The following is a 22,464-nucleotide window of genomic DNA, read 5'->3' on the forward strand; positions in this document are numbered from 1 at the left end:
ATAAGCCCCTGATGCTGGTGGGCTTACCTCACCATCGATTTTGGGGGGTGACAGGTTCCCTTTAAATGTGGAAATAGATTCAGGGAGGAATCCTCACATGTGCATAGGGAAATCCCTGAGAGCTGTGCAAAGCTGCAGAATCATAAAGTGCAATATGCTGAAAAAGTGACTCAGGAAAAAAAATATATCAGGGGAAGATACTATTAGAGCATTACCCTTAGGGTGCCTCACTGTCCTGTAAACGCACACACACACCCGACGCGCGTTTCGGAAATCACTTCCTTCATCAGGGTAATGCTCTAATAGTATTTTCCCCTGATATATTTTTTTCCTGAGTCACTTTTTTAGCACATTGCACTTTGTGATTCTGCAGCCTTGCACAGCTCTCAGGGATTTCCCTATGCACATGTGAGGATTCCTCCCTGAAACTATTTCCACATTTAAAGGGAACCTTTTAATGCAGGACAATGCCAGACCTCATGTCGCAGGAGTGCGTCAGAAGTTCCTGCAAGATGAAAGCATTGAAAGTATGGACTGGCCTGCCAGTTCCCCAGACCTGAATCCGATTCAGCACATCTGGGACATCAGGTCTCGCACCATCCAACATCACGTTGCACCAGACTGTCCAGGAGTTGGCGGATGCTTTAGTCCAGGTCTGGGAGGAGATCCCTTAGGAGACCATCCACCGCCTCATCAGGAGCATGCCCAGGCACAGTAGGGAGATTATACAGGCACGTGGAGGTCACACACGCTACTGAGCATCATTTCCTTGTCTTTAGGCATTTCCACTGAAGTTGGATCAGCCTGTAACTTCATTTTCCACTTTGATTTTGAGCATCATTCCAACTCCAGACCTCTTTGGGATATTAGTTGTGATTTACGTTGATCATTTTTAGGTTTTATTGTTCTCAACACATTCCACTATGTAATGAATAAAGATTTACAACTGGAATATGTCATTCAGTGATATCTAGGATGTGGGATTTTGGTGTTCTGTTTATTTTTTTGAGCAAAGTATCTATGTAAGTATCTATCTATCTTTCTATGTATCTATATACAGTGGGGCAAAAAAGTATTTAGTCAGTCAGCAATAGTGCAAGTTCCACCACTTAAAAAGATGAGAGGCGTCTGTAATTTACATCATAGGTAGACCTCAACTATGGGAGACAAACTGAGAAAAAAAAAATCCAGAAAATCACATTGTCTGTTTTTTAACATTTTATTTGCATATTATGGTGGAAAATAAGTATTTGGTCAGAAACAAAATTTCATCTCAATACTTTGTAATATATCCTTTGTTGGCAATGACAGAGGTCAAACATTTTCTGTAAGTCTTCACAAGGTTGCCACACACTGTTGTTGGTATGTTGGCCCATTCCTCCATGCAGATCTCCTCTAGAGCAGTGATGTTTTTGGATTTTCGCTTGGCAACACGGACTTTCAACTCCCTCCAAAGGTTTTCTATAGGGTTGAGATCTGGAGACTGGCTAGGCCACTCCAGGACCTTGAAATGCTTCTTACGAAGCCACTCCTTCGTTGCCCTGGCGGTGTGCTTTGGATCATTGTCATGTTGAAAGACCCAGCCACGTTTCATCTTCAATGACCTTGCTGATGGAAGGAGGTTTGCACTCAAAATCTCACGATACATGGCCCCATTCATTCTTTCATGTACCCGGATCAGTCGTCCTGGCCCCTTTGCAGAGAAACAGCCCCAAAGCATGATGTTTCCACCACCATGCTTTACAGTAGGTATGGTGTTTGATGGATGCAACTCAGTATTCTTTTTTCTCCAAACACGACAAGTTGTGTTTCTACCAAACAGTTCCAGTTTGGTTTCATCAGACCATAGGACATTCTCCCAAAACTCCTCTGGATCATCCAAATGCTCTCTAGCAAACTTCAGACGGGCCCGGACATGTACTGGATTAAGCAGTGGGACACGTCTGGCACTGCAGGATCTGAGTCCATGGTGGCGTAGTGTGTTACTTATGGTAGGCCTTGTTACATTGGTGCCAGCTCTCTGCAGTTCATTCACTAGGTCCCCCCGCGTGGTTCTGGGATTTTTGCTCACCGTTCTTGTGATCATTCTGACCCCACAGGGTGGGATTTTGCGTGGAGCCCCAGATCGAGGGAGATTATCAGTGGTCTTGTATGTCTTCCATTTTCTAATTATTGCTCCCACTGTTGATTTCTTACCTCCAAGCTGGTTGGCTATTGCAGATTCAGTCTTCCCAGCCTGGTGCAGGGTTACAATTTTGTTTCTGGTGTCCTTTGACAGCTCTTTGGTCTTCACCATAGTGGAGTTTGGAGTCAGACTGTTTGAGGGTGTGCACAGGTGTCTTTTTATACTGATAACAAGTTTAAACAGGTGCCATTACTACAGGTAATGAGTGGAGGAAAGAGGAGACTCTTAAAGAAGAAGTTACAGGTCTGTGAGAGCCAGAAATCTTGATTGTTTGTTTCTGACCAAATACTTATTTTCCACCATAATATGCAAATAAAATGTTAAAAAACAGACAATGTGATTTCCTGGATTTTGTTTTCTCAGTTTGTCTCCCATAGTTGAGGTCTACCTATGATGTAAATTACAGACGCCTCTCATCTTTTTAAGTGGTGGAACTTGCACTATTGCTGACTGACTAAATACTTTTTTGCCCCACTGTATATCTATTTATACCCCCAATACAGAGTTTATTCATGGTTTGGGTATTGGCTATATATTTACAAACTAGATGGTGGCCCGATTCTAACGCATCGGGTATTCTACAATATGCATGTCCACGTAATATATTGCCCAGCGACGTAGTATATTGCCCAGGCTATGTAATATATTGCCCAGCCACGTAGTATATTGCCCAGTGACGTAGTATATTGCCCAGCCCATGTAATATATTGCCCAGCCACGAAGTATATTGCCCAGCGACGTAGTATATAGCCCAGTCACGTAGTATATTGCCCAGCCACGTAGTATATTGCCCAGTGACGTAGTATACAGCACAGAGCCATGTAGTATATTGCACAGTGTAGTATACAGCAGAGCCACGTAGTATATTGCACAGCGACGTAGTATACAGCACAGAGCCACGTAGTATATTGCCCAGTGATGTAGTATATTGCCCAGCGACTTAGTATATTGCCCAGTGACGTAGTATATTGCCCAGCCACGTAGTATATTGCCCAGTTACGTAGTATACAGCACAGAGCCACGTAGTATATTGCCCAGCCACGTAGTATATTGCCCAGTTACGTAGTATACAGCACAGAGCCACGTAGATTGTCCAGTGACGTAGTATACAGCACAGAGCCATGTAGTATATTGCACAGTGAAGTAGTATACAGCAGAGCCACGTAGTATATTGCACAGCGACGTAGTATACAGCACAGAGCCACGTAGTATATTGCCCAGTGACGTAGTATATTGCCCAGCGACTTAGTATATTGCCCAGTGACGTAGTATATTGCCCAGCCACGTAGTATATTGCCCAGTTACGTAGTATACAGCACAGAGCCACGTAGTATATTGCCCAGCCACGTAGTATATTGCCCAGCCACGTAGTATATTGCCCAGTTACGTAGTATACAGCACAGAGCCACGTAGATTGTCCAGTGACGTAGTATACAGCACAGAGCCATGTAGTATATTGCACAGTGAAGTAGTATACAGCAGAGCCACGTAGTATATTGCACAGCGACGTAGTATACAGCACAGAGCCACGTAGTATATTGCCCAGTGACGTAGTATATTGCCCAGCGACTTAGTATATTGCCCAGTGATGTAGTATATTGCCCAGCCACGTAGTATATTGCCCAGTTACGTAGTATACAGCACAGAGCCACGTAGTATATTGCCCAGCCACGTAGTATATTGCCCAGCCACGTAGTATATTGCCCAGTTACGTAGTATACAGCACAGAGCCACGTAGATTGTCCAGTGACGTAGTATATTTCCCAGCCATGTAGTATATTGCCCAGTGACGTAGTATATTGCCCAGTGACGTAGTATACAGCACAGAGCCACGTAGTATATTGCCCAGTGACGTAGTATACAGCACAGAGCCACGTAGTATATTGCCCAGTGACGTAGTATATTGCCCAGTCACGTATGTCACAGGTTAAAAAATAAACATACTCGCCTAACGATCTGAGGGCCCCTTGTAGTTTAACATACTCACCATTCTTGTCGCTGCTCCTCAGCGTCCCGTCTCTCCGCCTCCTGGGATCCAACGGCGCTGTGTCGATGGGCGCGCGGCTGCCCTCATCTTCCGTTCCCAGGATGCATTGCGAAATTACCCAGATGAATTAGCGGTCTCTCGAGACCGCTAGGTATTCTGGGTAATTTCGCAATGCATCGCTGGGAAAGGAAGATGGCGGCAGGCGCGAGCGGACAACGGAGGGTGAGTATAGCAGGTTTTTTTTTTTACTATTGATGCCGCATAGGCAGCATCAATAGTAAAAGGTTTGGGACCCACAGGGTTAATAGCGGCGGTACCGGAGTGCATTACCCGTGGCATAACGCAGTCTGTTACCGCCGGCATTAACCCTGTGTTAGCGGTGACCGGAGGGGAGTATGGAGCGGGCGCCGGGGACAGTGACTGCGGGAAGCATGGAGCGGAGTGCCTGGGACACTGGAGGGAGTATGAACCGGAGCGCCGGGGGCACTGACTGCGGGGAGCATGGAACGGAGTGTCGGGGACACTGCGGGGAGTATGGAGCGGAGCGCCGGGGACACTGACTGCGGGGAGTATGGAGCGGAGCGCCGGGGACACTGACTGCAGGGAGCAGGGCGTATGGAGCGGCCATTTTCTTCCGGACTGTGCCCGTCGCTGATTGGTGGAGGCAGCCATGACAGGCAGCTGGCGAGACCAATCAGTGAATGAATAACCGTGACCGAAGGACAGACAGACGGAAGTGACCCTTAGACAATTATACAGTAGATATTGTTATCTATACCTGCGGAGGTGCAGGTGTCGGACCTGCCAGACGTTTTTTCATGAAAAACTTCTGAAACCTGCACCTCCGCATGTATTAATGCCTTCTATATAATGGATTAAACCCCATTTTGAAAGAAGGTACCGGTTGAGTGCTGCTTTTCTTTTTACCTTCGCTAATATATTATATGCACGGTTATGTTTGCACCACCCAGAAGAGATCTGACAAGGTCATTTCAGAGGATTTAGGCTGCAATTACACACATAATATTGTATCTTGGTGCCTGGAATATCCTTTCTCCTTTGAATCTTGTATTAAATTTATGGTCTGTATATATCCCCGCTTAACTGTAAAGTACTGCAGAATATGGTGGCTTTATATAAAAAAATTATTATTATTACAGAATTATTATGGGTGACATTATAGGTGAAAAAAGATCTGAAATGATTTTTCTTGACATGATTTTTTCTTTTATAGGACAATACCTGGTATTTATTTAGCAGAGTGTGGTCCCACTTACTTGTTCTCTGCTGCAGTGCGGGTGGTCCCTGGTCATCTGCGTGCCCCTGCAGCCTCTGAGTGTTCCGGTGACTGCTGACAGGGCCAGCGGTTGGCGTTAGCAAAGGGGCAAGTGCCGGGGTTCTGAGCAGGCGGGGAGACCGGCGCACTATGGGGGCCAGATACCTGTGCCACCGCTTGCTCAGGCCCCCAGTACCTGCGATATTCACCTTTCCCCGTTCCACCGCTGCTATGTCTTTGGGGTCCTCTAACTGATTTTCAGGTCAGAGGATGCGATGACGTGATTAGTGTGTGCCCTCTGCCTGAACAGTCAGTGCAGAGACGGCGATGCTAAGGAGCAGCGGTCAGCAACGAGAGGTATGCCATTTTTTTTTTCATGCAGCAGCAATATACGGTGTATGGGGATCGGTCATAAACTGTATGGAGCATCTTATGGGGCCCATCATCAACTTTATGGAGCATTATATAGGGCCTATTTTGTATGGAGTATCTTATGGGGCCCATCATCAACTTTATGGAGCATTATATAGGGCTTATTTTGTATGGAGTATCTTATGGGGCACATAATCAACTTTATGGAGCATTTACCAGTAGCTGCTGCATTTTCCACCCTAGGCTTATACTCGATTCAATACGTTTTCCCAGTTTTCTGTGGTAAAATCAGGGGCGTCGGCTTATACTCGGGTCGGCTTATACTCGAGTATATCCAGTAAGCTCCCTGATACAGACAGGCCATGACCAAGGTCTGGAGCTTTATTCTCACTGTAGGATAATGGCAAATTTGATATATTGCATTTCTTGGAGTGCCGTGGCTCTTTTTTTCTATTTTTAAGTGAATTTCTACTACCACTGTGGCACCTCACTGAACCAATAGTGTCCAACCATTATATTTAGTGAAGTTTACTAAAGCTTCGCCTGACAGTTGGTAAACTTCGTTGATCTTTAGATATAACACTTCTAAAATTGATATACAACTTTTAATGCCACTTCTTCCTCTACTAGAGTAAGTCTGCAGCTTTTTAAAAGGTCTCTGGCTTGAACCTTACTTGCATTGCTAACCATTCCCAGACTAAACCAACTTTTTGAAAATTGAAAGAGCAGCTTAAAAAGAGCAAAAAAAAGTCACTTTTTTTCAAAAACCGTGGGACTATTTTTTCAACTTTATGCATAAAAAATGTAATAAGATCCTTGATAATTGATCCAGCCATTTTGTTTTAATTCTTCACGCTTTTCCAGGATATTTGTTTGCAGTCACATTCATAGTGAGCAAATCATTGACAAGCTAGTCAGCTGACAAATGGAAACAATCGTCTTCATTACAAGTTGTTAAATCACAGGTTGGGGACAAACCAGAGAAATTACAGCAATTTAGATAAAATAAAGAAAAAAGTGGAATATGACAGCAACATGTGAATAAAACTCAAATTTCACTGATCATTTGCAACTGCTCCAGGATTTTTGAGGAAATCAGCATTGCCTTGACAGATCTGTATCCAAATATCAGTTGGCCAAGGAGTAGGTATGTACAAAACATATTACAAAGCTGTATAATTATTTACTTCTATAGTTATTATGTGATATTTTTTTCTAGAATATGAAAGCCCTCTTTAAAAAGTAAATGTCATTGTTATTTGACCCAATGAATCTAAAATAGATGCTCTTTATTAAAAATCTACTGATTTGACCTGTGCTGCACATTTGTGCTAATGTTGTATTATAATATTTTCAATAAAAACGAATTTAAAAAACAACAATAAAAATCTACTGATTTGAGTCTACAGCTTGGAAGCAAATCTTCTTTCTACAGGCTACAAACAAAACCTATTGTAGTCTGATCACAAAGTTGTGTTTTGTTAGCAGAACAAATAAGGCTACTTTCACACTAGCGTCGTACAACGCACGTCACAATGCGTCGTTTTGCAGAAAAAACGCATCCTGCAAAGTTGTCTGCAGGATGCGTTTTTCCTCCATAGGCTATTAGCGACACATTGCCACACGTCGCAACCGTCGTGCGATGGTTGCGTCGTGTTGTGGCGGACCGTCGGCACCAAAAAATGTTGCATGTAACGTTTTTTGGTGCATTGTGTCCGCCATTTCCGAACATGCATGCGCGGCCGGAACTCCGCCCCCTCCTCCCCGGAGCTCACAATGAGGCAGCGGAAGCGTTATAAAACTGCATCCCCTGCCCCCGTTTTGCTGCGCTTTCACAGCATGCGTCGGTACGTCGCCACGACGCATTGCATTGTGCGTCAGTGTGAAAGTAGCCTAAGGTGCACTTTGAGGCTCCATACACACATTTCCATTTCTGTAACCCTACTGCGTCGGGCAATGTATGGGATACACCTTACCTTACACATTTATATAACTCACTAACTAAATCTTTATGGTCACAATTACGTTTTTACCACTTTGAGACAGTCGGGGACGGCATGTATAGATGTCCATTAGGCTATGAAATAAATAAAATTCACATTACTAACTAAAAAGGTTTAGAAAGTTTATTTTATTGATATGAGCAGACAAATGTGTTACATTAGTCTTATGTCTACTGTTATGCTTATTCTATGTCAAATCCTTAAACTTTGACTTGCAAGTGAACACTTGTATGTATAAACATACCATGAAAGTAAAAAAAATATAAAAAATCATAATATATATACAAAAGTTATACAGAGCTTGTGGACAGTTCAAAGAAGAGCAGTTTCAGATAAAAGAAAAGATAATGTGCGATGTTACTCTGCCTCCAGACGTGGGATAACGGGAAGAATCAGGTTTCCAAAAGCAGAGTCTTGGGTAATGAAGTATCCCGTGGAGTGAGCATGTGCATGCTGTGGAGAGAACACACATTATTAGCTGCAACGATTGTTCAAAATTTCAATAATAAAGAACTGAGCATACATAAAGTCTACAGTATCTACAGATACAAATAATAAGCAATTGGTCAAAAAAGTTTTCAGACAATGAAAAAAAAACAAAACAATATACAGTGAAGGAAATAATTATTTGCATTGCACATGTGGCATAATTCCAGGCAAATAAATGGATATAATTTATACAATATGATTTTCTGGATATTTATTTTTGATATTCTCTCAATGTTAAAATGAACCTACCCTTAAAATTATAGACTGTTCATGTCTTTGTCAGTGGGCAAACTTACAAAATCAGTAAGGGATCAAATACTTATTTCCTTCACTGTTTCTCCTGAAGGCTTTTATTACAAACTTGTAGCATGTAAATAATAACGGGCAAAACAGGTAATGTAATTGTAAGGCTTGGGATGATTCCACATATGGAATGGTAATCAGCTGATAGCAGGCAAAACATCTATTGCAGTGTAAGGCTGAGCATGATTTTTTTTTTTTTACTTGCTTTATTGAAGGATTCCACAAAATAAGATAACAAACATATGATATCACGGCATATCATCAAAATAATCCACATCTTAGAATTAAACTGACATAGATATGACAGAATACCTTCAATAATAAAATATACAAACAGACAAAACATAACATTCAGTATGATACATTTTACCAAGCACTGCACTTCCTAATCAATGGGACTTCAATGAATGTTATATAACTTGTATCAAATCAGATTATAATAGCATTTGTTATTAATCCTACATACTGTAGATCATCACATTCTCAATCTCGAACAGATATACACATCAGGGGGGACTATATCGCGAGATTGAAGAGGCCATAGCGCCAGGAGCCAGGTGCGTCAGCGGCGAGTCACACCACTTTTCCCAAATCTTCTGAAATTTCTGGGGACATCCTCTGTTTCTGTATAGTATATTTTCATAAGGAATTACATCATTCACAAGCTTCTTCCATTGATTAATCAAAGGAGTTTCCCCTCCCATCCACCTCAGTACTATCGCTTTCCTAGCCATAAATAGAGCCTCCCTAAGAAATATTCTATCATGGTGGGCCCACATCTCCTCATCCACGGCCCCTAGAACACACTATTCTGGTCTACATTCAATCGGTATCCCCATTATCCGCTCCAGTGTATCTACGACCTCACACCAATATCTCCGTATAATTCTGCAGCTCCAAATAAGGTGCCAGAAGTCAGCCCCCCAATTCCCCACATCTGTGACAGTCATCAGTCGCCTCTCTACCAAATTTATGTAGTCTACTTGGGGTCAGATAGGATTGGAGGAGAATATACAACTGTATTAATTTATTATTTGCAGCAGGTGACACCATCACATGTGCTTCTAAGATATTGCTCCACTGATCATCGGTGACAAGTGGCGGCACCTAATCCCCTCTAAGTCCACAGCGAGCTGAAGGGATGCAATTTTAGAGTTTAGCAAAAAGGTATACAGGGAGGATATTACTCCTGTGGGTCCTTGGGTCGATAGTATTCCCATGAGTGGGATATTTAGATATTCTCATTCAAGGATACTGGAACTGGTAACTTATGGCATGTATTAGTTGCAAATATCTATAAAAATCTTTGCGGGGAATTCCGAACCTGACATTGATTTGTTCAAACGATAATAAAATTTCCTTTTTAAAAAACTGAGCAAGTGATGTCATTCCATTTTGTTTCCAGAAAACCGGATCCTGTAAATCTAGAAGATGCGGGAATTCGGGATTATCTCATATCTGAACTTCCCCAATTTGATCAATGAATTTCAAAATGCGTTTACTTTCTTGCCAAACCAGTATTGCTAAGTTATACGCAAATAACGAACCCTGGGGTGGTCTGTAAAAACCGTCCAATATTGCCCATGGAGTATTCCCACCCAAGAAATGTACGAGATGGGCTTCTGCATTGTTAAATTCACCTTGAGTTACCCAATATTGTAAGTAGAGAAGCTGACCAGACAGATAATACAAGTATAAGTCAGGGACTGCATATCCCCCTTGGTTTTTAGGTCTCTGTAGGGATCCAATACTTAATTTAGGTCTTAACGGGCCCCATATAAATGCTGCCATCATGCTATGTATTTTCCTGAAGAATCTTTTAGGAATCTTTAATGATGTGTGTTCCAGCATATATAAGCATTTAGGAAGAATTATCATTTTAATTAATCCAACTGCTGAGAATGATTTTTCATGTGAAAGATTATACTATGTAGAGAAATTTAACCACGGATACCTAAGGACCTGCAATGCCTGCACATAAGGAAAGACATAGCGAATCAGAAAAACGATACTACATTTTTAATTGGAGGTATTTGCTAATATTACTATTATTACACCTGCTACATATTGGGAGAGGATCTTGGAGATGAGAATACCCCTTTAAGCATATGTGCACACATTACTTGCAGCAGAAATTTAAGCACCATTTCTGAATCTTTTGGCAGGAAAAATGATGTGTAAAATAGGAGAGTGAGTGAAATCTGCAGCAAAAATACAGAAAGAATTGACAAGCTGCAGATTTAATCTGCACCAAAACTGCAAAAAAAACAAAAACGCAACGTGTCCATGAGACTTCAGAAATCTCATTCACTTTATTGGCACTAGGAAATTCTTCAGGTTTTGTGACAAATCTACAACGTGAGCCCTGACCCTAAAGGGAACCAGTCAAATCACGGACCTCAGGAATCATAGCCTGGATTGATGACTGCAGCCAGGTATGTTTCAGATAAAACGGTTTGAAAATCCAGCCACAGGACTCATCCTATGCGAGCTTTGGCTGGATTCTCCCAGCACTACTCTAGTTGATTGACAGGTCTCTCCCAATAAAACCACATGGAAGAGACCTGTCAATTACCTGGAGCGGGGTGAAGAGAAGTTGGCTGAGGAACACATCGAACATATATTGCCTCTTTTGTCCCCAACCAGTTTCCCAAACTATGTTTTCTCTAAAACAATCCGGCTGTTACAGTTGGAAGGGACCTCCATGGTCATCGTGTCCAACCACCTGCTCAATGCAGGATTCACTAAATCATCTGAGACAGATGTCTGTCCAGCCTCTATTTGAAGACTTCCATTGAGGGATAACTCACCACTTCTCGTGGCAGCCTGTTCCACTCATTGATCACCCTTCACTGTCAAAAAGTTTTTTCTAATATCTGATCTGTATCTTTTCCCTTTCAGTTTCACTCCATTGCATCTCGTGTTTCCATGTGCAAAAGAGAATAAAGATGATCCCTCTACAATGTGACATCCCTTCAGATATTTATAGACAGCTATTAAGTCTTAGCCTTCTGGTTTGCAAGCTATACATTCCCAGATCTTTTAATCGTTCTTTGCAGTCCGCTTAACCTCCTGGTAACTCTTCTCTGAACTTGCTCCAGTTTTTCAATGTCTTTTTTCAAAATGTGGAGTCCAGAACAGAACACAGTATTCCAGATGAGAACTGACCAAAGAGGAGTAGAGGGGGATAATTACCTCATGTGATCTAGACTCTATGCTTCTCTTAATACATCCTAGAACTGTGTTTGCCTTTTTTGCTGCTGCATCACACTGTTGACTCATGTGCAGCCTGTGATCTATTAGTATACCCCAGTCTGTGTCACACATGCTGTTGCTTAGTTCTATTCCACCCATTCTGTAGATGTAATGTTAGTTTTTCTTGCCTGGATGTAGAATCTTGCATTTCTCCCTGTTAAATACCGTTATATTAGTCGCTGCCCATTGTTCAAGCTTATCTAGATGCTTCTGGATCATTTCTCTGATACCTGTAGTGTTACCTATCCCTCTTAGCTTTTCATCGTCTGCAAATTTGATTAGTTTACCTTGAGTTCCCTTATCTAAATAATTTATAAAAATTTTCGGGGCCCGGACAGAGCCTTGTGGTACCCCGCTTGAAACATTCTTCCAACTGAAATGTGCAACTATTTATTACCACCCTTTGAGTACGATTACTAAGTCAGTTATGAATCCACCTAACCACAGCCTTGTCAGTCCCATACTTGGTCATTTTTTCAATAAGGATTGTATTAGATACTTTATAAAATGCTGATCCACCCAGTCAGTGATTCCATAGTAGAAATAATAGATTAGTCTGGCATGACTTGTTTGCTACAAACCCATGCTGGCTCTGGTTAATTACTGTATTCTTATCCAAGTACTTACATACATGCTGTTTAATAATTTGTTAAAAGATCTCTCCTGGAATAGAAGTGAGGCTCACTGGCCTGTAATTTCCTGGCTCCATCTTCATTCATTTTTTGAAGATAGGAACATTTATCCTTCTCCAATCTTCTGGAACGTCTCCTGTTCTCCAGGAATTTTCAATGAATCTGGCTAGTGGTTCTGCAACTTCCTCTGCTAACTCTTTCAGTACCATAAGATGCAATTCATCTGGACCAGGAGATTTAAATTACCGTATATACTCGAGTATAAGCCGACCCCACTAATTTTGCCACAAAAAAACTGGGAAAACTTATTGACTCAAGTATAAGCCTAGGGTAGAAAATGCAGCAGCTACCGGTAAATGTCAAAAATAAACATAGATACCAATAAAAGTAAAATTAATTGAGACATCAGTAGGTTAAGTGTTTTTGAATATCCATATTGAATCAGGAACCCCATATAATGCTCCATACAATTCATGATGGGCCCCATAAGATGCTCCATACAGAATACGCCCCATATAATGCTCCATATTAAAATATGCCCCATATAATGCTGCACAAAGGTTAATAATGGCCCCATAAGTGCTCCATAGAAACATTTGCCCCATACAATGCTGCATAAAGAGGGATTTTTGGTTCTTACCGTAAAATCTATTTCTTGGCGCCTTCAATGGGGGACACAGGTAACCATAGGGTGTATGCTGCTGTCGCTAGGAGGCTGACACTATGCAAATAAAGAAGAAATAACTCCTCCCCTCAGACAGGCACTAGGCAACTCAGATGGTGCAAAAGCAGTAGTAGGAACAAGTAACAATTAAACTCAACCTATGTACCAACCCACAACAACGGCACGTTGGCCAACATGGTACAATTTAAAGGGAGGGTGCTGTGTCCCCCAATGAAGGCTCCAAGAAAGAGATTTTACGGTAAGAACCAAAAATCCCTATTTCTTTCTCGCTTCATTGGGGGACACAGGTAACCATGGGACGTCCAAAAGCAGTCCCTAGGGCGGGATATTCTGCAGAAAAAGAGGAGCTAGGTCGGCCGGTGAGAAACTGACGCCTGCAGTATCTTCCTACCCAGGCTCGCGTCCGCAGAAACCGGAGTATGCACCTTGTAGAATTTTACAAAGGTGTGAATGGATGACCATGTTGCGGCCTTGCAAACCTGTGAGGCCGAAGCTTGGTGACGAACTGCCCAGGAAGCTCCCACAGCCTGGGTAGAGTGAGCCTTCACCCCCGAAGGAGGCTGTTTGTTTTGGACACGGTATGCCTCCAGAACCGCCGAACGGATCAAACGAGCAATTGTGGACTTAGAGGCGGGGAGCCCCTTTCGATGCCCTTCCGAGACGACAAACAGAGGATCGGCCTGACGAAAAGAAGCAGTTCTGGAAAGATAAATCTGGATAGTCCTGACCACATCCAACTTGTGAGGAGATTTCTCCAAAGGATAAACCGGGGAAGGGCACAAGGAAGGGAGGCAATGTCCTCATTGATGTGAAAAGCCGAAACTACCTTTGGTAGAAAGGAAGGAACCGGTCGAAGAACCACCTTGTCCTGGTGCAGGATTAGAAAGGGAGAACGACAGGACAATGTTGCCAGCTCAGACACTCTCCTAATCGAGGTGATGGCAACCAAGAAGGCCACCTTCCAAGATAGAAGCGAGAAGGAGATGTCCCGAATCGGTTCAAAAGGCGCACACTGGAGGGCGTCTAACACGAGGTTGAGGTCCCAAGGCTCGATAGGAGGATGATAAGGGGGAACTATATGAGCGACCCCTTGGATAAAGGTCCTCACCTGTGGAAGAGAGGCCAGGTCTCTTTGAAAAAGGATGGACAGAGCGGAAATCTGACCCTTCAAGGTGCTCAGGGAAAGTCCTGAATCAAGACCCGCTTGAAGGAAACCGAGAAGGGATGGAAGGAAACCGAGAAGGGATGGAAGGGAAAAAACCATAGGAAAAAGACTGTTGTCCTCATACCATCGGAAAAAGGCCTTCCAACATCTATGGTAGATACGCGAGGAAGCCAGTTTTCTCGCCTTTATCATAGTCTGGATGACGCTGTGAGAAAAACCCGCGTCCCTCAAGACTACGGCCTCAACGGCCATACCATTAAATTCAGAGACCGAGAATTCGGGTGGAAGAGGGGCCCCTGCGAAAGAAGATCCGGACGATCCGGAAGTCTTCATGGAACGTCCGATAGCATGTTCACTAGTTCCACATACCAGGCCCTGCGAGGCCAATCTGGAGCTACCAAGAGTACAGGGACCCCTTCTGTCTTGATCTTTTTTACGACCCTTGGGATCAAGGGGAGGGGTGGAAACAGATAAGGCATCTGGAACTGGGGCAACGAGATCACGAGAGCATCGCATCCGACGGCCATCGGATCCCGAGATCTGGAAACGTAACGGGGAACCTTGTGGTTTGCCCGGGAGGCCATTAAGTCGACGTTTGGAACGCCCCACCTCTGACAAATCTGGCTGAAGATTGAGGGGAGGAGAGACCACTCGCCCGCCATAAGGCCTTGGTGACTGAGGAAGTCAGCTTCCCAATTGTCTACCCCTGGGATGCGGACGGCTGATATAGAGGGAACGTGGCTCTCCGCCCAACGTAGAATTTTTGCCACTTCCGTCATGACCTGTCTGCTGCGAGTCCCTCCCTGATGGTTTATGTAAGCCACGGCGGTGGCGTTGTCTGACTGAATGCGGACCGGCTTTCCCGAGAGGAGGGACTGCCAGCGGATGAGGGCTAGGAAGATGACTCTGATTTCCAAGAGGTTGATAGGAAGACGCGCCTCTTGAGCAGTCCAGCGGCTCTGGGCCGTGAGGTGGAGAAAGACCACTCCCCAACTCTGGAGGCTGGCGTCGGTGGTGATGACCTGCCAGCGGGGGGGAAGAAATGACCTCCCGCGCAGAATGGAGGTGGATAGCGTCCACCAAGAGAGAGACTGCTTTACCTTGGAAGGGAGGCGAAGTGGGCGGTCCAGGGAAAGTGGGTTCCTGTCCCAGGCAGCCAGAAGGGCCAGCTGGAGGGGGCGAGAGTGGAACTGAGCATAGGGAACCACTTCCATGGAAGCGATCATTTTCCCCAGAACCCTCATGGCGATGCAGATAGGCAGAGGGTTCAGGCCCTTTAGTGAACTGACACCCCGACGAAGAGAAAAGAACTTCTCCTTGGGGAGGAAGACCTAAGCCTGAGAGGTGTCGAATTCCATGCCCTGGAACTCCAGCCATTGGGTTGGAATCAAGGAGGACTTCTGATACTTGATTATCCAGCCGAGGCGAATAAGCGTGTCCAGGCTCTGGCTGCAATCCCGACGAGACGAACCCTTGATCAGGAGATAGTCGAGGTATGGGATTACGAGAATCCCCTTTGAACGCAGAATGGCCATGACCGCTGCCATGACCTTCGTTAAGACCCTGGGAGCAGACGCCAGACCGAAAGGGAGAGCCGTGAACTGGTAATGATGTTCTTGGATCGCGAACTGAAGGAACCTCTGATGCTGTACGTAAATCAGGATCTGTAGGTACAACCCCGAATGTCCACGGAACACAGAAATTCTTTCGGTTCCATGGACGCGATCACTGAGTGTAGTGATTCCATTTTGAAGTGTCGAATTCGGAGATGGCGGTTTAACCGCTTGAGATCCAAAATTGGACGGAGAGAGCCGTCCTTTTTTTGAACCACGAACAGGTTTGAGAAAAAACCCGAAAACCGCTCGCGAACCGGAACTATAACTCCTGAGGCGAGGAGAGAATCGACGGCCTGGAGAAGCCCTGGGAGATGGGAGGACTGTTTGGGAGGACGAGAGAGAGAAACGTCTTCCTGGGGGCGAAGAAAATTCTATCTTGTAGCCTGAGGTGACGATCTCCCTGACCCAACTTGTATATAGTTAAATAAATAAGGCAGCACCCTGCAGCGCTAGAACATACAAACTTGAAATACGAAATTTGAAGTGCATTACTGCACTAGAAATATGAGAAAAATGAGAGCGTTTAGCGCATAAAAATGGCCAATTTTATGTGTACCTGGTAGCCACTTTACGGCATCTCTCTTATACCAGGTCCTACGCTTGCCTTACCTCGCTGAGAATAAACGTCTACATCTGAATGGGTACATGTGAAACCTCTTCCTAGACTAAAATTCTCTCTCTCTATGGAGGGGTATTGGACCTGCTGTAATTAAAACACCTGTGGCTAGAAGGCGGAGTGCATAATCAGAAGGCTAGAGAATACATTTCAAAAACCTGATCTGCACATCCAAACATAGACTAAGTGTGAACAGGTGCTGAACCTAGAGTCGCCAACTCGTATATAGTTAAATAAATAAGGCAGCACACTGCAGGTCCGCCTCCTACAGACACTAAGCAAAAACTGAGTTGCCTAGTGCCTGTGGGAGGGTGTATACTGCCGGGGAGGAGTTATTTCTTCTTTATTTGCATAGTGTCAGCCTCCTAGCGACAGCAGCATACACCCTATGGTTACCTGTGTCCCCCAATGAAGCGAGAAAGAAAGATTGATGGTCCCATAAGATGCTCCATACATTATGGCCCAATAAGATGCTCCACACATTATGCCCCATGAGATGCTCCACACATTATGCCCCATAAGATGCTCCATACATTATGCCCCATAAGATGCTCCACACCTTATGCCCCATAAGATGCTCCACACCTTATGCCCCATAAGATGCTCCACACCTTATGCCCCATAAGATGCTCCACACCTTATGCCCCATAAGATGCTCCACACATTATGCCCCATAAGATGCTCCTCACATTATGCCCCATAAGATGCTCCACACATTATGCCCCATAGGATGCTCCACACATTATGCCCCATAAGATGCTCCACACATTATGCCCCATAAGATGCTCCACACATTATGCCCCATAAGATGCTCCATACATTGTGGCCCCATACATTGTGGCCCCATACATTGTGGCCCCATAAGATGCTCTATACATTGTGGCCCCATACGATGCTCCATACATTGTGGTCCCATAAGATGCTCCATACATTGTGGCCCCATAAGATGCTCCACACATTATGGCCCTATACGATGCTCCATACATTGTGGTCCCATAAGATGCTCCATACATTGTGGCCCTATAAGATGCTCCATACATTGTGGCCCTATAAGATGCTCCATACATTGTGGCCCCATAAGATGCTCTATACATTGTGGCCCCATACGATGCTCCATATATTGTGGTCCCATAAGATGCTCCATACATTGTGGCCCCATAAGATGCTCCACACATTGTGGCCCCATACGATGCTCCATACATTGTGGCCCCATACGATGCTCCATACATTGTGGCCCCATAAGATGCTCCATACATTGTGGCCCCATACGATGCTCCATACATTGTGGCACTATAAGATGCTCCACACATTTGCACCATATGCTGTTGCTGTGATTAACCCCTTCGCGACATGCGCCGTACTAGTACTGCGCTGCCGGCACTGCGTTAGTGCCAGCAGCATTACTAGTACGGCGCACCGATCACCGCGGTCTCGCGCTGAGCGCCGCGGTGATCGGGTGCGGGTGTCAGCTGTATACGACAGCTGACACCCCGCAGCAATGCCCACGATCGGCGCTATCGCCGATCGCGGGCATTTAACCCCTCTGATGCCGCTGTCAGTAGTAACAGCGGCATAGAGGGGGATCGCGCAGGGACGGGGGCTCCCTGCGCTCTCCCACCGGAGCAACGCAATGAGATCGCGTTGCTCCGGTGACCCGGAAGGAGTCCCCGGATCCAAGATGGCCGCCGGACTCCTTCCGGGTCATGAAGTGACCTGGCTAGCCGGCGCCTGCTGAGAGCAGGCGCTGGAGAGCCAGCTAAGCTGCCTGTCAGATCGTTGATCTGACAGTGTGCTATGCAGTGTCAGATCAACGATCTGATCTAATACAGAGATGTCCCACCCTGGGACAATGTTAGAAAGTAAAAAAAAAAAAAATAGAATGTGTAAAAAAAAAAAAAAAAAAAATCCCCAAATAAAAAAAAAAAACATTTCCCAATAAATCCATTTATTTATGTAAAAAAAAAAAAACAATAAATGTACACATATTTGGTATCGCCGCGTCCGTAACGACCCGCTCTATAAAACTATCCCACTAGTTAACCCCTTCAGTGAACACCGCAAAAAAACAAAACAAGGCAATAAACAACGCTTTATTATCATACAGGCGAACAAAAAGTGGAATAACACGCGATCAAAACGACGGATATTAATAACCATGGTACCGCTGAAAACGTCATCTTGTCCCGCAAAAAAAAAGCCGCCATACAGCATCATCAGCAGAAAAATAAAAAAGTTATAGCTCTCAGAATAATGCGATGCAAAAACAATTATTTTTTTATATAAAAGTTTTTATTGTGTAAAAGCGCCAAAACATAAAAAAAATTACATAAATGAGGTATCGCTGTAATCGTACTGACCCGAAGAATAAAACTGCTTTATCCATTTTACCACACGTGGAACGGTATAAACGCCCCCCCTAAAAGAAATTCAGGAATTGCTGGGTTTTGCTCATTCCGCCTCCCAAAAATCGGAATAAAAAGCGATCAAAAAATGTCATCTGCCCGAAAATGTTACCAATAAAAACGTCAACTCGTCCCGCAAAAAACAAGACATCATATGACTCTGTGGGCCAAAATATGGATAAATTATAGCTCTCAAAATGTGGTGATGCAAGAACTATTTTTTGCAATAAAAAGCGTCTTTTAGTGTGTGACAGCTGCCAATCATAAAAATCCGCCAAAAAAACGCTATAAAAGTAAATCAAACCCCCCTTCATCACCCCCTTAGTTAGGGAAAAATAATAAAATGTAAAAAAATGTATTTATTTCCATTTTCCCATTAGTGCTAGGGTTAGGGCTAGGGTTAGGGCTAGGGTTAGGGCTAGGGTTAGGGATAGGGTTAGGGATAGGGTTAGGGTTGGGGTTAGGGTTTCAGTTATAATTGGGGGTTTCCACTGTTTAGGCACATCAGGGGGCGTCCGATCTCAATTCCAGCCAATTCTGCTTTGAAAAAGTAAAACAGTGCTCCTTCCCTTCCGAGTTCTCCTGTGTGCCCAAACAGTGGTTCCCCCCAACATATGGGGTATCAGCGTTCTCAGGACAAGTTGGACAACAACTTTTGGGGTCCAATTTGTCCTGTTACCCTTGGGAAAATAAAAACATAGGGGATAAAATATCATTTTCGTGGAAAAAAAAATATTTTTTATTTTCACGGCTCTGCGTTATAAACTGTAGTGAAACACTTGTTGGTTCAAAGCTCTCACAACACATCTAGATAAGTTCCTTGGGGGGTCTAGTTTCCAATATGGGGTCACTTGTGGGGGGTTTCTACTGTTTAGGTACATCAGGGGCTCTGCAAATGCAACATGACGCCTGCAGACCAATCCATCTAAGTCTGCATTTCAAATGGCGCTCCTTCCCTTCCGAGCTCTGCCGTGCACCGAAACAGTGGTTCCCCCCAACATATGGGGTATCAGCGTTCTTAGGACAAGTTGGACAACAACTTTTGGGGTCCAATTTGTCCTGTTACCCTTGGGAAAATAAAAACATAGGGGATAAAATATCATTTTCGTGGAAAAAAAAATATTTTTTATTTTCACGGCTCTGCGTTATAAACTGTAGTGAAACACTTGTTGGTTCAAAGCTCTCACAACACATCTAGATAAGTTCCTTGGGGGGTCTAGTTTCCAATATGGGGTCACTTGTGGTGGGTTTCTACTGTTTAGGTACATCAGGGGCTCTGCAAATGCAACATGACACCTGCAGTCCATTCCATCTAAGTCTGCATTTCAAACGGTGCTCCTTCCCTTCCGAGCTCTGCCATGCACTCAAACGGTGGTTCCCCCCCACATGTGGGGTATCAGCGTACTCAGGACAAATTGGACAATAACGTTTGTGGTTCAATTTCTCCTGTTACCCTTGCGGGCTAAAACATCATTTTGTGGAAAGAAAAAATGATTTTTTAATTTTCACAATGCTACATTCTAAACTTTAGTGAAACAATTGGGGGTTAAAAGTGCTCACCACACATCTAGATAAGTTCCTTAGGGGGTCTTCTTTCCAAAATGGGGTCACTTGTGGGGGGTTTCCACTGTTAAGGCACGTCAGGGGCTCTCCAAATGTGACATGGCGTCCGATCTCAATTCCAGCCAATTTTGCATTGAAAAGTCAAATGGCACTCCTTCCCTTCCGAGCTCTGCCATGCGCTCAAACAGTGGTTTATCCCCATATATGAAGTATCGACGTACTCAGGACAAATTGCACAACAACTTTTGGGGTCCAATTTATCCTTTTACCCTTGGGAAAATAAAAAATTTGGGGCAAAAAGATAATTTTTTGTGAAAATTAATTAAAAAATTTTTTTTACGGCTCTACATTATAAACTTCTGTGAAGCACTTGGAGGTTCAAAGTGCTCACCACACATCTAGATTAGTTCCTTAGGGGGTCTACTTTCCAAAATGGTGTCACTTGTGGGGGTTTCCACTGTTTAGGCACATCAGGGGCTCTCCAATCGTGACATGGGCTCCGATCTCAATTCCAGCAAATCTTGCATTGAAAAGTCAAATGGCGCTCCTTCCCTTCCGAGCTCTGCCATGTGCCCAAACAGTGGTTTACCCCCACATATGGGGTATCGACGTACTCAGGACAAATTGTACAACGACTTTTGTGGTCCAATTTCTCCTGTTACCCTTGGTAAAATGAAACAAATTGGACCTGAAGTAAAAATTTTGTGAAAAAAAAGTTAAATGTTCAATTTTTTTAAACATTCAAAAAATTCCTGTGAAGCACCTGAAGGGTTAATAAACTTTTTGAATGTGGTTTTGAGTACCTTGAGGGGTGCAGTTTTTAGAATGGTGTCACTTTTGGGCATTTTCTGTCATATAGACCCCAAAAAGTCACTTCAAGTGTGAGGTGGTCCGTAAAAAAACGGTTTTGCAAATTTTGTTGCAAAAATGAGAAATCGCTGGTCAACTTTTAACCCTTATAACGTCCTAACAAAAAAAAATTATGTTTCCAAAATTGTGCTGATGTAAAGCAGACATGTGGGAAATGTTGTTTATTAACTATATTATGTGATATAACTCTAATTTAAGGGCATAAAAACTAGTTTGAAAATTGCTAAATTTTCATAATTTCCGACAAATTTTTGTTTTTTTCACAAATAAATGCAAGTCATATCGAAGAAGTTTTACCACTATCATGAAGTACAATATGTCACGAGAAAACAGTGTCAGAATCACCAGGATCCGTTGAAGCGTTTTATGACCTCATAAAGTGACAGTGGTCAGAATTGTAAAAATTGGCCCTGTCACTTAGGTGAAAACAGGCTTTGGGGTGAAGGGGTTAAAATAAAAAAAAAAATCTCATACTCACCTCTCTTCGCTCAGGCCCCGGCACTTGCGATAGTAACATAGTAACATAGTTAGTAAGGCCGAAAAAAGACATTTGTCCATCCAGTTCAGCCTATATTCCATCATAATAAATCCCCAGATCTACGTCCTTCTACAGAACCTAATAATTGTATGATACAATATTGTTCTGCTCCAGGAAGACATCCAGGCCTCTCTTGAACCCCTCGACTGAGTTCGCCATCACCACCTCCTCAGGCAAGCAATTCCAGATTCTCACTGCCCTAACAGTAAAGAATCCTCTTCTATGTTGGTGGAAAAACCTTCTCTCCTCCAGACGCAAAGAATGCCCCCTTGTGCCCGTCACCTTCCTTGGTATAAACAGATCCTCAGCGAGATATTTGTATTGTCCCCTTATATACTTATACATGGTTATTAGATCGCCCCTCAGTCGTCTTTTTTCTAGACTAAATAATCCTAATTTCGCTAATCTATCTGGGTATTGTAGTTCTCCCATCCCCTTTATTAATTTTGTTGCCCTCCTTTGTACTCTCTCTAGTTCCATTATATCCTTCCTGATGGAATATATCCT

The 22,464-nt window shown here is 43.7% G+C and overlaps 1 protein-coding gene across 2 annotated transcripts in view; it reads right to left on the reverse strand.

Annotated features, from left to right (window-relative positions):
• Positions 1-7,932: 7,932 nt before the first annotated feature.
• The window catches only part of LOC138677167 (SOSS complex subunit C), a 44,490-nt gene continuing 29,958 nt past the window's right edge, over positions 7,933-22,464 (reverse strand). For both annotated transcript variants that reach the window (XM_069767084.1, XM_069767091.1), the window contains one exon: positions 7,933-8,276. In XM_069767084.1, the coding sequence (XP_069623185.1) occupies positions 8,181-8,276 (96 nt within the window). In that variant the 3' untranslated portion in view covers positions 7,933-8,180. The remainder of the gene's footprint in view (positions 8,277-22,464) is intronic.

Source organism: Ranitomeya imitator, chromosome 1 (assembly GCF_032444005.1).
Source record: "Ranitomeya imitator isolate aRanImi1 chromosome 1, aRanImi1.pri, whole genome shotgun sequence".
Lineage (NCBI taxonomy): Eukaryota > Metazoa > Chordata > Amphibia > Anura > Dendrobatidae > Ranitomeya > Ranitomeya imitator.